Here is a 16,818-nt window from a genome sequence, read left to right as displayed (position 1 = left end):
GATTCTGCTGTGAGCAAGGGTCTTCCCTCTTCTCCATTTACTTACTATTGGTATGAACTCACAGAGTTTTATTTTCCCCCAATGGTTTACAACTCTTAACGGTCCTTCATTATTTTGTTAGTCAAATCTCCCAGATGTGGCCATTGATAGCCCCTTCAAGCTGGCTTCTTTGTGCTTGGGACACTCCTATGTCCACCCCACCCCCTACCCCCTTTTTAGTACTTCCTTGCTTGCTGGCGTAAGGAGATGTTCCAGGCCCATCTTGCTCCCTCCCTCCTTCCCCTTCCCCCCAAGATTCCTTGTTTTTTATTTTGATTTGCCACTCAGTCTCAGAATTGCAGGAAAACTCATGTCTATGTATTTCCTCCCAGGCGTCAGCCCCTCTCTGGGCAAAGCCTTCCACCACCATGAAAAACTCTGGGTTTACCTGCCTTTTTGCCCTGCAAGGTCAAGGTCTCTGAGTCTTTGCTCTAGCCTTGTCACTCTCTTCCTGGTCCAGGGTCATTTCAAATGTGATTTCCTCTTTACTCCAGATAGCCACGCCTGCTCGGATTTAATTGTTCCCTTATCTATGTTTTCATATCACTTTTTACATATCTTTTTTATGGTGCTAATCGTGTCCTATTACGCCTTTGGTTACATTTCTAGCTAGACTGAACTGAAATACTTTCCAGAGAGAAAGGTATGAATTTTCCCTATTTTGCAGATGAGAAACTTGAGGTTCAGGGAGGTGAGCCCGGGAAAGAGACAGCAGAGCACAGGGCAAAGGTCCATGGTTGCAACCTTCTCCTGTCATTTATTAGCTGTGGGACTGTGCGCAAGTTACTAAACCTGTCTATGCTTCAGTTTCCCAGGCAGGAAAACATGGGCGATAATAAGTACCAACCTACCACCTATGGCAGTTGTGTGGATTGAAGGAGTTAGTTTTTGTAAAATCCCTAGGATAGTGCTTGGCACATGGTAAGTGGTATGTAAGTGTTTGTTAAATAAATAAAGTCATGTCCCTGTAATTCGTATCCAAATCTTCAGATGATAAAGTTCCTACTCACCGCTCTATTTTCACTTTGTAGGATTCCGATATTCCCCGAGAAGCAGGGGTTCTATTAGAGACAGCAATAAAAGGAAGCTGGTTCAGGACACAAGACATTAATGAGGTGAGAGGAAGCAAAATGTTCCTGCAAATTGCTGAATTCATGGAGAGACCAGAGGAGGGAGCAGGTGTTCTGTTCTCCTGACTCTGGGTCTGGGGTCCACGGGTTACACACTCAGGCAAGGACCACAGGTAGACTTCAGGAGCTGGTCCCTCATGAGGTCTCTTTACCTGTTTTTCCTCTCAAGTCCACTGTGGGTTAGACATTTGGGGTGACTTGTCACAAAGACCCTGCCCGTGCATTCACAGTTCTGCAAGTTGGTACCACTGACACATAGAAAATATTCACTGCTTTATGGAGGTTGGCAAAGCTATTGGCTGGGGGGGCACCTGGGTGGCTCAGTGGGTTAAGCCTCTGCCTTGGACTCAGGTCATGGTCTCAGGGTCCTGGGATCGAGCCTCGCATCGGGCTCTCTGCTCGATGGAGAGCCTGCTTCCCCCTCTCTCTCTCTGCCTGCCTTTCTGCCTACTTGTAATCTCTCACTCTCAAATGGATAAAAATCTTAAAAAAAAAAAAAAGCTATTGGCTGGGTTTTTGAATCTTGCATTGTACTACAATAGTGATTAAGTGATTAAGTTTACTACAATAGTGATTAATCCCTACAATAGAGATTAAGAATAGAGTTTACATTTCCAAAAGCAAGAATCATTTTTATTTTGCTCCAATAACTGTCCACAAGATGGGTGCCTGGGTGGCTCAGTCAGTTAAAGGTCTGCCTTTGGCTCAGGTCATGATCCGGGGGTCCTGGGATCAAGCCCCATTTCAGGCTCCCTGCTCAGTGGGGACTCTGCTTCTCCCTCTGCTGCTCCTTCTGCTTGTGCTCTCTCTCTCTCTCTGTCAAATAAATTTTTAAAAAATTAACTGCCCACAAGATAGTTATAGCTGATATACATAATTATTATAATGGATGTTGATATGGTTAAAAATGGGGGATTGCATTCTAATTGATCTGGTAGATGACGGTTGTCAGCTGAGTGACAAAATTATGTATAATTCCATGAGTAGACAGTGCTTGTCTACGGGTGGATAAGTTACTGGTTACCTTCTGTGTCAAATATTAACTATTAACAGCTTAAGAGCGCATGATCTGCCTAACTGTGGAATGTTTGTGATAGCCATTTTCAGACGTGAGTGTGCGTCAGAATCAGCTTTAGGGCTTATTAAAACACGGATTGCTGAATCCCACCTCCAGAGTTTCTGAACAGTTTTGTCTGGAGCAGAACGCATAAATCTTCATTTTTAATTAATAACTTTTAATAATGTTCAATATTTTAATTAAAAAAATTTAATAAGTCACTTATTTCAAGTGATGCTGTTACTACCGATTCAGAGACCACAACTCAAGAACCACATCCCTTCTGTTGACTTAGAACAAACATCCCCTCACTGGCAGCAAGTTACCACCACCTAAGTTGCAATGCAATATAATTAGATTTCTTTTAAATAGGCCACCATAAGCAAATTTCCCAACCATTTCTAGCATTTTATAGACCAAGAGTCATCACTTAAATTATTTCACCTTTAGAAGGAAAAAAAAATACAAACCTAAGTGATGGAGGTTTTAAAGCAATACCAAAGCTAACTCTCTGTAGCATTAGATACATATTTCTGATGTCTTGGTAATTAGACACAATTAAGACTTCTTGGTGCTTGCCGATATTTTTATGAAACAAAGTATATCCATCTAGGTATGACTCTCTCGGAGTCCGTCTTAACTAACGCGCTAAGAGGTGATGGCCAGCAGGTGGCGCTCTGAGTCAGTTCATGGGGCCCTAAATAGGGTGGAAGGCGAAGGCACCAACCAAGATGGCCTGCTTTAAATCCTCAAAGTAAGGTCCTCTTAACCACTTGTCATAAAATACCCTGAGACACACGTCTTGGAAAATCGAAGTGTCAAGCTCAGCATCTTTGCCACATTTCAAGCTAGGTAATTACCTTCTCTCCCAAAGGGAATCTGTTTTATGTATTTGTGTCCTTTCTAGGTTACAGGTTTCCCAAAGGCAATGATCTTGCCTTCCATTCCTTCTATACAATGAAGTGAAATGCACATTTTACAATAACAATTTAATTATTCTACATCCCTCTGAGCTCCATGATGACCTGTTATATAATTGCTAGTAATACAGAAACGTGCCTGCCTTGTCTAAACCCTAGCAATAAATGGCAGTTTTTATTTGACCTAAAAGTGAATTGCTTATTTACTTCTCCTTTGCAGTATGAAAAGCTATTTTCCTGCCATCCCAAATTATGACTCATAATCAAGTAAATAGCACTTCATTTCAGTCTGTCATTTTTATTGTCTGCAGTTTTTTTTTTAACTACACACAACAAATACTTTGATATAATCTAAGATAATAAAATAGTTGAACAACTTTTGCTTTTAGATTTACATTTGTATAGAAACAATCTGTGGAACACCTCACCTCCAAACCAGAGTGTCTAAAAACAGTGATTCATTAGCATTGCTTTAAATAATTGTTTGGTTAAAAGTTGCCATTTCCATTCTCAACTGAAATGTGTCTCCATGCAGTTTCCCTGGGGTCCAAAGCTGAAGGCCTTGGGGAGGTGGTCACTCTCTTCTCTGTCCTTGCCTTGTGTGGAGGACAGTGATTAGAGCAGGGTTGTCATAAAAGCCAGGAAGAAAAGAAATCAATTGCACATCTCTAGTTTTCAAGGGTCAAGGTCCTAACGGGTCTTTACACAAGTCCCTTTCTGTAGCTGTGAGGTTCTAGGATGATAGCATGTGCCTGCCTGTTCCCGGATGCTCCTTTCCTTCACTAATTGTGTCAGTTCCTATGGAGGGGCTGTGGCCATTGTCCATAAGTTCTCCCTAAAGGCTGCTCATTTTGTCAGATTTAAGCCTTGTCCCTTGTATTATGTTACTTGGATGTTGTGTCATGGTGCCCACAGAAGATCCACCAGCCCCTAAGAAATACCTCATCCCACCCTCAAATCCCCAGAGTGCCCAAGAGTGAAGACCCCACGGAGACAGTGACTTCAGTGAAACACGCCACCCAGAGAGGCTGGGGGACTCTGGCCTAGATCATTCCATTGATCTTAGTCCACTCATAGATGTCCTGCTCGCACACTATGTCGGAGTTGATGAGGAGGTATCTGTCGCCCACACAGAAGTGCTTCTGACAGGCGGCACATTTGAAACATTCCAGGTGATAGACTTTGTCTTTCACCCGCATTGTCATCTCGTAGGCACGGATCCGCTTGTCACAGGATGCGCAGAGACCGTCTTGGCCAAAAAGCCTGGGGGTAAAACAGAAAGAAAAGCTAAGAAGACATTGGCAGACACAAAACTGGCAGAAAGGACTTGAGGATGGGTTCCATACGGGAGGCTCACGTCCAACCTGTCAGGAAACCAGGAAGAGGCGGGTCTGAGGAAGCTCGCGGGGTTTTTCCCAAAGGGAAGGGGGTTCTCCAGGAGGAGGCTGCAACCCGTGGGCATCTGTGTTTGGCATAACCTGCCCCTTTTCTTAGCTTTCCTTGCTCTAGGCTGCCCTGGGGCTCCTTGTCTGTGGGGAAGAGCCTTAGCTGAAGTGATTTGAATTAAGAGGTGAGGCATGTACTGTGTGTCCCCTCCGGGGGAACTTCCATTTTAGAAGGAGAGCTGGAGTACATCTCTGGGGGCCGTCTGAGGAGGAACCGAGCAGGAATGCAGTGAAATGGGCATCTTTCTGGGGTTCCCGGATTCTCTCATGGCAACAACTACTGATCCCACCCGTGGAGAGGGCTGGTCTGCGTCTCCTCCCGAAGCTAAGATGGCCGCCTCCGCATGACTGTTCTCTGGGGCCCCAGCTTCCAGGAGACAGAGGGAATTCGACAGGAGATACTCGGTGCACATCTGAGAGACCAACGGCCTTTTTCCACACTGAACAGAAGAGCTTGCTGCAAGGTCCTTGGCTGCCCCAGTGGCATGAATCTCTGGAGAAACTTCTGTTCTGATACCAAAATCGAGACTCCCCTAAGTCATGGTCAGTCACTTATTTCAAGCAAATATTCACTGTCAAGGTAGGAGAGGCGACATGGTGGAACCCAAGGCAGTGGCTCGTTCTCAAGCTGCGCTCCCGGGACCAGCAGATTTGCCTCACCTGGGACTTGCTAGAAATGTACCTTCTCAGGCCTCCCGGTTGAGACACTCTGGGGGAGAGGCCAGTGTGGTCAGGAGCCCTTCCACGTGAGTTTTTTTTGTTTTTTTTTTTTTAAACTTCAAGGTTCTTAAAGATTTTTTTAAATTTATTTGACAGACAGATCACAAGTAGGCAGAGAGGCAGGCAGAGACAGAGGGGGAAGCAGGCTCCCTGCTGAGCAGAGAGCCTGATGCGGGCTCGATCCCTGGACCCTGGGATTATGACCTGAGCCAAAGGCAGAGGCTTTAACCACTGAGCCACTCAGGTGCCCCTCCACGTGAGTTTTGAATCGCACGTATCCAGGACCAGCCCTGAGGGCAGGGTGAGCGTAGTGGGACCTCGGGTCCCTCTGAGCTTCTAAAGTGGCAGTGATCCAGCATCTGCCTCACTGGGCTACGAGAAGGATCACGGGAGCACTGTCAAAGCACCGACCATCAAAGGCGAAGCCCGCAATGACTGTTTTAAGCCCAGGTCGGGGTACTCAAAAGGCGCCTTCCTGCTACAGGAAAGCATTTTCACACGTGCCTGATAACGCGCCTCTTCCACCTCCAACTTTTAGGACTGTCTTAGGTTAATGCTGCTTCTTATCAGACGTTCTTAGTCACCTCAGGATAGCAGAGAATGGATGGGAACATTCTGAGAGGCTGGAGGGAAGACAGGCAATTGACACATTTGGAAACATTTGGGCAGAATTAATGGAAGCAGGAAGATTCGGTCTGTGAGTAAAGGGCTGGTGGTGGGAGCCTGGGCCGGTTAATTTCCCTCCGAATTCCGCTTTGCATCTGAGGATCTCTGAGCATTTTTTTTGAGGCACCACCTGGGGGACAAACTCATTGGGGGGGGGGAGGGGAGAACATTTTCTCCCAGCATAGCAGATGGTGGAGCTGTAGGAAGCTGCCACCTTGGAGGTCACAGAGTGGAAAGCCTGACTGTTCAGTAAGTTGAGTTTGGGACTGAGCAAGGATAAACGACCCAACAAAACAGTGTGCGTGGCTTGAAGCCAACACGTGGGGTGTGTGACCCTTAAGGAAGGAGAGCATTTATTAAAGGGAAGTTGGGGGTAAATTACAGTGCACATCAGGCAGTTAATGAGGGGAAGGACAAAGGACTCATATTTGGGAGGCTGGTTCAGGTCCCTCTAACGAGCCAGGTGCCCCGGAGCAAAGGACATCTTCTCTTCTGATGTCTGTGTCGTAAGCTGTAGAGCACAGAAACTGGAAGAAAAGGCCTCTGCAGCCCTTTCCAGCCTTCGTAGCCTAAGATTCTACTAATAGGAAAAATAAGCCAGACTGAAGATCTAATTTGAGCCTTCACCTCCGGCACCAAGAACTGGTGCCTTGGGCTGGGTATCCCGGAAGCAGACCCCGAAGCGAGGAATTATTAAGGAATCATTCTCAGGGGAAGCCGGTGAGAGGCAAGGGAGGTTGGATAGGAGGGAAGGAAGGCAAGCCAATTTGCAGTCTCCAGCAAAGGCCATCAGAGAGGAGCGCCCGGAGGATGGCACAGGGACTCCAGGGTCTAAGTTACGTCTCGGAGTCCGCCTGGCTCCAGGCAAGGTTGCAAGGTTCCTGCAATGCCAGTCATTGGTCAACGGCCAGTATTAAGATCCGCTGGCAGTGTGGGGGCAGTGGGTACCCTTTGGCTCTATCAGATGCAGATGTTGGGTGTTGCAAATAAAACCACTTGGGGGGGGGTGCACTGCACACAAAGGTGGGAAAGGGGTCTGACATAATCTGGGGACTCTGCATTGACATGAGCAGCTACCGCTAGGTTCCCAGCAGCACAACCGACCCGCAGCAAGCAGAAGCTGGGTTTAGATTCTGCACTGGGATCTCATGAATATTTGAGGCTAAATGTCTGAAAAGGACTGTAACAGGCGGGTCAGCCATGGGCAATCCTCAGAAGGGGGAGAAGTTCTCCCGGGAGGGAAGAAGGACTGAACCCCATCACAGGACCTCCCCATTTATTCACTCTTGCCTTTTTAAAAGATGCTCCCAGATATATTAAGAATGCAGGTAAGCAAGTCCATGGCTAAAGGACCATCCCTGAAGCAAAAAAAAAAAAAAAAAAAAAAGGTTTTTCTCCTCTGTCAAGAGGTGTCAATGTCTTAAGCTTTCTCCTGCCCATTTTAATAACAATAATATAAATATTAAAGGATGGCTGGAAATGCCGGCACTAACAGAGAGTTAATTAACATGTTGCCTAGGAATGTAGCAGGGAGAAGAATTATTTCATGTCACCAAGACACAAGTTAATTAACACTGGGTTCTCCCAGACATTTTTTTTCTCTTCTTTTTAAAAATGCAAAAGATGAACAAGCCCAGGCGGCACCGGGTTTATTCTCGAACGTTACAGAGAACCATAGAGATAGGGAGAAGCCGGGGCTCCTTTTGACCTGACTCTATCTGCACTTCATTTAATAAGATTCAAATGATTTGACAGGCATGTCGTCTGGCGGCCCAACGGGAATCATTGACTCGTCTGCTTTCTGCACTGACTTGGCAAACTGGTAGCCAGCAAAATCAGGTCTCTATTTATCCCAGTTCCATTTTCCTGTAACTTAATAAAAAAATGGACCAAAATTCTAATCACAGTCATTGAAAACTCAACTTATTTTCTCCGAACCACCAAATGTGCAAGGGCTTTATCAGAGAATTTAGGGAGGGGGGAAGCGTATTCTATCCATCTCTGGGTAAACAGATAAGCTTCCTTCCCCATGGAATTGCCTGCATTTTTTTTTTTTTTTCATGTAAAAATGCTGTGAGGGCAGGTTTGGGAGGAAGAGGTAGCCTGGCGGGCTTCCGGGTTGGGTGGTCCTAATGCATTAGGGCTTCGTGCTCCACGGACCCTTTGCCACGGGAAGATGGCAAGAAACTGACAGCTACACAGTTGAGCAGATCTGACAGTAGAGGGCACAGAGTTACCTCCACAGCAGCTAATATGAAACTGGAAATGCTAGAACATTCCGGGCAAAGGCACTCACTGAGTGCCAGAAAATTCACTTGGCCAACAGTATGACCCAGAGCATCAGAAGATGTCCTCTGCTCCTATCTCACGGGGTGTTTGTTGTAGTGTTCCTATTTTTTCCTTCCACTCTTTTTTTTTTTTTTTTTAAGATTTTATTTATTTATTTGACAGAGAACACAAGTAGGCAGAGAGGCAGGCAGAGAGAGAGAGGGGGATGCAGGCTCCCCAGTGAGCAGAGAGCCTGATGCAGGGCTCGATCTCAGGACCCTGGGACCATGACCAGAGCAGAAGGCAGAGGCTGAACCCACTGAGCCACCCAGGCGCCCCTTTGCTTCCACTCTTCCATTTCTGTTCGTTAGGCAGGAAAGACTTAATGTCCTGAGGATTAGTTACAAGGGCAGCTAACATCTATCTGGTATTCACACACCAAGCCAAGCAGTTCACATGGATTACCCTACCGAATCCTCACCTCCTCCCTGGAGGAAGGGGCTGCTATTACCCCCATTTTTATAGGGGAAGAAATAAAGGCTGAGGAACGCTAAGGAATTTGGCCCAGGTCACAGTCAGAAAGCTGTGGTGCCAGGACTTCAACCAACAGCTGATCTCAGAGCCTTTGTCCTCCCTGTCACAGTCAAAAGCTCAGGGCTTTTAAATCACGTAAGATTAGAGACCTACAAAAGAATCTTTTATAACCTATATATGTATTGGGGAGCATTAAGTGCACCCCTAAGAACCCACCATCCAGCTGTTCGACCCCAAGCCTCCTGGTTCCTGCGGAGAGCTCTGTGATTCCCTCCCGGGCCCCTCCCCTGGTGTGCTCCTCAAAGGAACTACTGTAGGGAATTTTATGTTCATCATTGTCTCACTTCTAAAAAATTAGTATTTGACATAGGAATGTGTCCCTGCGACTATGCCTCTCCAACAGGAAGAGATGCCAAAGACTTCTCTGCATAGGCCAGCTGAGACCCAACCTCTGGCCTGGACATCTGGGCAGGTGGCTGGAGCGTGGGAGCTAGACGGAGACTCAGCTGTCCATGGCCTCTCGCCCTCCCAGCTCGGGGCCCCTGGGGGTGTGGAGGGAGGGTACCTGAGATAGTCCCTCCGGCAGAGCTTCCGGCCCAGCTTGTAGTAGAGGCGCCGCCCCACCTCGCCCAGCCGGCACCCACAGAGGTCACAGCTGAGGCAGTCCTCGTGCCAGTACTGGTCGATGGCCTTCAGGAAGTAGCGGTCCCCGATGTTCTGCTGGCACCCGCCGCATGTCAGCAGGGACGGGGGGATCTGCAGGACCTCATCCACTGGCTCCCTGGAAAGAAGACCTGCGTTAGGGATAACCTTGGGATGGGCACCAGGGGTGAGCCATCGCTCTGGGCCGAACAGGACAGTTTCAGTTTGGAGACAGGAGAAAGGACGGGGCTACATATCCAGAGGCCAGATGGCAGAGGGGCCCAGCTAGCTTGGGTCAGGACAGGAGAGAGCGAGGCCTTCCACCCTCGGTGCTATGGAAAAAAATGCCAGTGGCTCTGCACCCCGGCCCCGAGCCCTGCACCCTTCCGGGGCCCTCTGCCCTCTCTTGTTTTTATTTCTTTTTTCCACCCTCCCTTCCTTCAGTCTCTTGCCATTTCTCCTTCCTTTTCCTCCTTCCAGGCCTAGACTCAAGGGCCCTGCTGAGCCCTACAGGAGGCACTCCAGGCTAGAAGAATTGCCAGCTTCAGAGCCCACTACCCGGAGGGCTCAAACTCTGCAAGTTCCCTGTTGAATCTCCGTGCCATCCTACCCCGAGCCCTTCCCAACTGCACGAAAAGCAGAAGTGAGGAAGAAAGAAGAAACTAATCAAAGATTATCTTAGGTTGTTTTCTTGGTTCCAAATAAAAATTCCATCAGGATATATTAGGAATTCTCATTATTATTATTTTAAAATCATATATATATATATATATATATATATATATTTATAATTTTAAATTAATATTTTTTAAACAGAAATTCCACATCCCATCCTTATTACTGAGTGAATCCTTGAAGAAAAAGCCCAGGTAGTAAGGCCATTGTTAGACTTACAAGGGACACTAAGCAGACCATTCTGCATGTGAAAATATTTACAACAGCAAAACCGATTTGGACAAAGCTGATTTAGGAAAGAAAATGAGGAAGGGGTAATGATTATTTTCAAGAAAGTGGAAGGCAATTAAACAGACTGAAATCTCCATGCAGGCAATTGCTAATAGCGAGCCTGTGAGATGTATTTCTTCGTTTAAAAAGTCAGATAGGATCTGCAGTCCTCTTGGCTTCACTGGGATCTGGATACTACTGTTTTACATTTTAAAATAAATATTTTTATTTGCCGGAAGAAAATAAAAGGGAGTGGAAAGAAACTATTCCCGCACCAAATGGAACATGGGAAAAATCTAATACCTGTTGCTTTGTAACAATGAACAAATAAGTGCTCTTTTGAATCTTACTCAAACACAATTTTTTTTTTTTAAATCCATTATGTTTTTTAAAATGGAGCACTTCCAACCATGGGATTTCCCAAGGGACTTTGCTTCTCTGTATCTTGAGAGTATAAATCTATCTCCTATTTCTAGCTGAAACTGACTTGCCAGGTGACCTTGTGTCCTGACTGGCCTGGGCCCCACAGAGCTCAGCACCCATTATACTGAGGGAAGATGAGACACAGGTAATCCGTGTTGATCACATACATTGACAATTTCAGGTACCTCTTTCTAGAAAGTGCACACTTCCCTGAGTACTTAGGAATACTGAAGCCAAGTCCACGCTTTGTAGACCAAGGGTCAGTGTCCTTCATAAGATGATCCCTTCTTAGAATTAGAAAATGTGAAACCCAAGTCAGTTTTCTTTTAAACACTCTAGACTTTAAATAGTTTTAAAAATTCACTGAAGCCTCACTCGCTTTTCTTTGTTTCCACAGGTTACATCTAAGTACTTCCATTCTCCCTTCTGAAAAATAATATCCCCAGCATTTTCACATGCGTCAACTAAGAAACGCATGTCTTCTCTTTCCACGGCCCACGGTCTGACTTCGGGCTTCCAGAAATACTCATGCAACCTTGACCACACTCGATGGCCTGATGGCGATGCTGCCAACCATCTGTGAAAAAGGAGAATCTGCACTTTGCTGGTGCAAAATTGCCTGGAATTAAAATGAACCGCTCTTGTTACTCATAGGTAGGTGGTAGAGGAAATCTCTATCTCAAGAATTCTGGCTGGCTTTCTGTCTAAAGGTTTCATTTGCAGATAAGTAAGTAAGTAAGTAAGTAAAATGTTTCATTTGCAAATGCCTATAGGCAAACTTGTATCCCTACCTAGGAGATGCCAGTAGTCATGACCCAAGTGGGCTTTAAGTAAATACACAATGAGGCATCGGGGAGGACAGTGTTCCACTACGGTAGAAATGTTAAGCAAAGAGCCATTGTGATGGTCCAAGATGAGATAGGAAAGGACAGGATAAGATATTGGCTCTATCTAGCTTTCTGTAATTAATGATACTATCACATTATGTTTCATGGATATTCCAACGTAATGAGTGAGTGAGATTCACCCTCAAATATTTTATATTCTCCTGGAGCCTACCCTGAATCTTATACCTGAATATTACTTTGGCCTGGATTTCTGGGATCCTTGCTCAACAATTTCCAATAAAAGGAGGGAGTGGGAGGTGCTACAGTAATTTCCCAACTAGCTTGTCCATCTCCAGGTAGACCCCGTCTTTATGGGGCACACGATGAAATGAAGGATGAGCATTCTTCAGCAAATGCCTGCTGTACTCTGAGGCTAGGATGTTCCCATTTTCTAACCTCAGTGAAAAAGCACAAACTTTGAAAAGAGCAAACCTCCTTCAGGGAACTGAAACCTCCAGATTTATCTCCTAATAAAAGGATTAGTGACTAAGTTCTGCTGATCAAAAAGGCATTAGGCACCAATACATCCTGTTCACTCTTCTTGCATTACTAGGGTCTTGTCCAAGCTCTAAAAACTGAGGGCGAAGTTGTAATTCTAGGTTTATAAAAAAAGTGTGCAAACCACCCTTTAAACCCTGTGTCTGAGGAGATACATTATTTTAAAAATGAATGTTCTTTTTCTCCCAAGCATTTGTTGAAGGAAGCTGTGTTTTTCCTTAGAACAGACCTGGCCCCTTATAGAACAGGGGTCTGAGCCTTCAAGATTGAAGAATGATGTTTATGTTCTCACCGGATCATGGTACTTCCTGTATTTTATAAGAGCATGCTGAGTGTTTATGCTGGTAACTGAGGGTAAAGCCCAGGTATATAAACACCATAGATGGCTGGAACTGGGGGAGGGAGAGACTTCAATCAGGAAAGCACAATTCCTTTAAAGCAGGAAAAGAAAAGAAGAGAAAACAAATGCCTCTTAAAAGCACAAATGGACAAGTCATTAACCAGCTCCTTTGGTCTGTGTAACAAATCCCTTCAAAGGATTAGATGGGGACTTCAAAGGAATAAAAATTCTCAATACCAGACAGCTAATGAATCTTAAAAGGGCATTTGCGCTGACGGGAAAATGATATCTTAAACAACCCTTTCTCCCCTTGTTAAAGCTAAAGAATGGATTGGAGGTATAGGTTGGGAACAGGGGAACATTCCAAACCAACAAAGCTCAGAAGAGACATGCGGCAAATGTTCATTAGAGCTCTCGTTCCCTGACCCCAAACCCCTTTGAGACTGTGATAAATGCTATGGGCCACTGCTCCCCCAGAATTCACCTATACACAAAATGATGCACTAACTTTTGAGGTTCACAGGCCCCCATCAGTGGACCCCAAGTTAACTCCGGATTTAGGAGCTCGAAAGTCTCTGGAGGCCAGGGAGAGCTCCTAGGTGGACGCTCGGACCCCCTCACCCGCCCATCCCAGGCGCTGCTGGCTGCCGCTCCACCTGCGCACCGCTAAGGGGGCCGTAGGGGACTCGGGAGGCCTCCACTTGGAATGTCCCCCCTTCCAGGATCAAGTGGACAAAGAGAATGGGGACCGAGGAAGCGAGAGGTGAGAAGGGAGCAGAACCAAGCCCAGAACGCTCTCGGGACTGCACCTGCGCGCCTCCGAGCTCCCCCCTGTGCCTGTTCCCGTGTAAACTTTCTGGCCCGCGGTGGCTTTGAGGTACGTCCCAGGTAGCCGGTAGGGGCCCGCAGAGGTGCCAGGCCGAACCCCTCTCCCTGCCGCGGGGTGCCTACCCCTCTCCCACAGTCCCCAGAGCCACCCGCGAGTAAGGGGGGAGCCCCGCGCAAGGCAGAGGGAGCCAAGGGCACGCTGCGGGCGCGCACCTGGAGCCTTGTCGCCCGCCGCCGGCGCTACCCTGCAGCCCCAGGGCGGGAGGCCGTGGTCTCCGTGGGTGGCAGGGGCAGGGGAGCCACACTTACTCAGACGGGTCCAGGCTCTTCCTCTCGATGGCTGAGGACATTGGGGAGGGAGGTGGCGTGCCAGGAGGCGGGGGCGCTCCCTTTGTGGCGCGGGGCTGGCCGGCTGCCGGGGCTCGGACCCCCTCGGATGCTCGGGCGCCGCCGCCACCGCCGCTCCTGCGCCTCCTCTTGCTCCGGCGCTCCGGCGGCGAGCTCCCCCCTCCGCGCTCAAGGACAGTCACCGCGCTCCCTTCAAACGCCAAAGAGAGAGAGCGAATCACCGGGCTGCCGGCGCGCCGCGGCCGAGGCGGGGACCGGGGCGCGCAGCCTGGCCCCGGCGGCTGCAGCTGCTGCTGCTGCTCAGGACTTAACCTTCCATCCCGGTCCCGCCGCCGCCGCCGCCGCCGCCACCGCCGCCGCCGCCAGGTCCGGCTCGGCTCGCGCGCTGTCACCGGCTCCGCGCCGCCCGCGGGGATCGTGCGCGCCCGCCCGGCCGCCCCGAGTCCCTCGCACCTTCGACCCGGGTCGCGGCGCGCAGCTCGCCGCCGAGGGCAGGGAGGGGGCGGCGGCCTGGGGGCGGGGAGGGGACCGTGCCTCTGTCCCCGGGCTCCCTCCTCTCTCGGGAAGGTCTATTTTCGCTCAGCTTCCCTCTGTCTCTGGTTTCATTTCCTTTTTCCTGATCACGATTCAAATACAATAGAAGGAAATCACATTTAAAGAGACAGCTGCCCGGTCCCCCCCCCCCTTTTTTAAACGGGGCTCCTGGGGATTAGCAATACAAACAGCAGCATCAGGACCGACTTGGCTTCTTAAAGGGGCCAGCGTCGGGGGCGGGGGGAGTCGCTCAGTGAACACGGCTCCTTCGGGGGGGCGGCTGGGTTGCGTCTAAATCATTTTTTAGGGCTTCCCCTCTTCGGCGTTTCCCTTTTGGTTAACTAAGCCTGAAAGTAACCAGCAGGCCGCTCACGGAAGAAAGACAAGACAAGAACGTGGAATAAGCACATACAGAAATGCACGCGTTCCGGGTGGCTTTCGCGGCCGTCCGGGGTTCGAGGTCCCAGGTCCGCGGACACAGCACGCGGGGGTGCCCGGGACAGCGCGGCTCTGCTGGCGCCCGGCTTGTGACTGCGTCCGCGCTCGAGAGAGGCGGCTGGTGCTGTGCGAGCGGGGACCGCACGGGCTGGGTACGCCTGAGCAGAGCCGAGGGCAGCTAATCCCGGGAGGTGGGGAAGTGGGGGGGGGGGGGGGGTGGGGAGGGACCACGCGGCCCTGAGTCTCCTCTCCATCTGCTGGCGGCAGAATTCCATCCCTCAGCATCTTTCACAAATCGGACTCCTGCGGTGGAAGTGCCCCCATGGAAAGTGCCAGTAATACTCCGCGCAGAGAAAGCGCCTTTCCAACAGTCAACAGCAATACTTGGGAGGCTATTTTGCCCTGGGTCTGGGAAAGAAAGAAGCCAGACTTGATTTTGGTGTTCAGGCTTCCTCTCCAGCCACAACGGCAAAGTCTAGGAGGCTAATAGCCTGTACAGAAAAACTTTGGGTGTCATCAGAGTTCCTTGAAAATTACTGTGTTCAGAAATTATTGTCTTCAGAAATTATCACTAAAGGTCTATTTGGGCAGGATGCCAGTTACAAGTTTGCAAGCAAAGAGGAAATTACCAAGGGCTTTCAGAATCCATAGTTGCACGTAAATAGTCTGGATCATGGTCATAGACATTTTATTCCCATTTTATTTATTTATTTATTTATAAAATTTATTTATTTGTTTGTTTGTTTGTTTGTTTAATTTGACAGAGAGAGAGAGATCACAAGTAGGCAGAAAGGCAGGCAGAGAGAGGGGGGGAAGCAGGCTCCCTGCTGAACAGAGAGCCTGATGCAGGGCCGGATCCCAGGACCCTGAGATCATGACAGGAGCTGAAGGCAGAGGCTTAACCCACTGAGCCACTCAGGCGCCCCTTTATTCCCATTTTAAAGAGGACATTGAAGGACTTGGAGTTTACCACGAAGTGCTGGTGGCTGATCACTTCATTTTCTCTGTTCAGAGCCAATCCTCCCTGACTCTTTACAAATGAAAACCAGAATTTACTATTGCCTGCATGCTTTTGTCATTTTCTTGTCTTCCTGTGTCCAAGGTCGGATCCCTAATGGGTATAATTAAAATTATAAAAGAGAGAGTGCGTGTGTACACACATGTGTGACCAAGGAAGTTCAAGGCCTTCAGTATGTAAAAAGATATCCAGATCAGACCTTTGTTTTTAACCAAAACAAACAAACAAGAAACAAAACAAAACAAAACAAAACCCTAGACATTTTAGGCAATCCTAAATTATGTGATAGATATGTAACTTACCCCTCTATAAACAGAAATGAAAATTAACCAAAAGGTCCTGATTAGCAGTTTGCCTATGTCGAGCCAGTCAGTGTCGTAGTTAAATGCCAAGGACTAACTGGCTTTCACTTGGGTCCTTATCAGCTCACACGGCCTAGGAGAGTTACTTAATATGAGGAGACAGTACTGGGTAATTGGTCTGGAGTCAGTCTAACCCACCATTTCCCATCTGTGTGAACCTGGGCTCACAGCAAGGATTTAAACTCCCTGAATCCTCATCTATAAAGTAGGGGTACCAGAACCTAGCGCATCAGTTGTTGTGAGAATTAAATGAGTAAAAGCATGCAAAGCATGGCACATAAACTTAAAAGGCAGTGGGAGTGATAACAGGAGATTAAATGCATGGAAAACACTCAACATACATTAAGTGCACATAAAAGGGAGCTGCTATGTTATAGCCAAAGACGTCACTGGGAGAGTTTAAAAAGTCCTTGAATTCAGCAATTCCTCTGGGTATTTATCCAAAGAAAATGAAAACACTAACTCGAAAAGATTATATGCACCCCTGTGTTCATTGCTGTCTTCTTTACAATCGCCGGATACGGAAGCAACCTAAACGCCTATCAGCGGATGAATGGATAAAGAGGATGAGTGCGCGCGCGCGCACACACACACACATGCACGCGCACATGCAATGGAATATTATTCAGCTATATAAAAAAAATCTTGCCATCTTTGATAACATGGGTGAAGCTTGAGGTCATTATGCTAAGTAAATGTCAGAGAGGGACAACTTCCATAGGATCTCACTTAGATGTGGAATCTAAAAAATGAAAAACAAGCTCTTAGATACAGAA

The 16,818-nt window shown here is 47.8% G+C and overlaps 1 protein-coding gene and 1 long non-coding RNA gene across 4 annotated transcripts; one reads left to right on the top strand and one right to left on the bottom strand.

Moving 5' to 3' along the window:
* Positions 1–743: 743 nt before the first annotated feature.
* On the top strand, positions 744–13,645 carry LOC132021560 (uncharacterized). Its single transcript, XR_009405393.1, has 4 exons — positions 744–960; positions 1,071–1,154; positions 9,902–10,103; positions 11,187–13,645. It is a non-coding gene; the product is annotated as an uncharacterized LOC132021560 (long non-coding RNA).
* Positions 3,425–14,793, bottom strand: LMO2 (LIM domain only 2). Of its 3 annotated transcripts, none has more exons than XM_059406047.1 (4): positions 14,637–14,793; positions 13,652–13,880; positions 9,345–9,560; positions 3,425–4,409 (listed from the first exon to the last, which is right to left on the bottom strand). In XM_059406047.1, the coding sequence occupies exons 2-4, from the start codon at positions 13,690–13,692 to the stop codon at positions 4,190–4,192; spliced, it is 477 nt and encodes a 158-aa protein (XP_059262030.1). In that variant the 5' UTR covers positions 13,693–13,880; positions 14,637–14,793; the 3' UTR covers positions 3,425–4,189. The 3 variants fall into 3 exon arrangements, with proteins under 3 accessions (XP_059262030.1, XP_059262047.1, XP_059262037.1); XM_059406064.1 differs by lacking the exon at positions 14,637–14,793 and adding an exon at positions 14,144–14,250; XM_059406054.1 differs by lacking the exon at positions 14,637–14,793 and adding an exon at positions 14,003–14,087.
* Positions 14,794–16,818: the final 2,025 nt, after the last annotated feature.

The sequence above is a fragment of the Mustela nigripes genome, chromosome 1 (assembly GCF_022355385.1).
Source record: "Mustela nigripes isolate SB6536 chromosome 1, MUSNIG.SB6536, whole genome shotgun sequence".
In the NCBI taxonomy this organism is placed as follows: domain Eukaryota; kingdom Metazoa; phylum Chordata; class Mammalia; order Carnivora; family Mustelidae; genus Mustela; species Mustela nigripes.
The sequence above is the reverse complement of the archived record's forward strand: the minus strand, read 5'-3'. Positions and strand labels throughout refer to the sequence as shown.

What these genes read in the sequence shown, in the direction of transcription:
- LMO2 (XM_059406054.1), bottom strand. An exon ending in AAGAGCCTGGACCCGTCTGA is followed by an intron (nt 9,561 to 13,651) that starts GTAAGTGTGGCT and finishes TCTTCTTTCCAG; the next exon opens with GGAGCCAGTGGATGAGGTCC. An exon ending in TGCCGGAGGGACTATCTCAG is followed by an intron (nt 4,410 to 9,344) that starts GTACCCTCCCTC and finishes TTTTACCCCCAG; the next exon opens with GCTTTTTGGCCAAGACGGTC.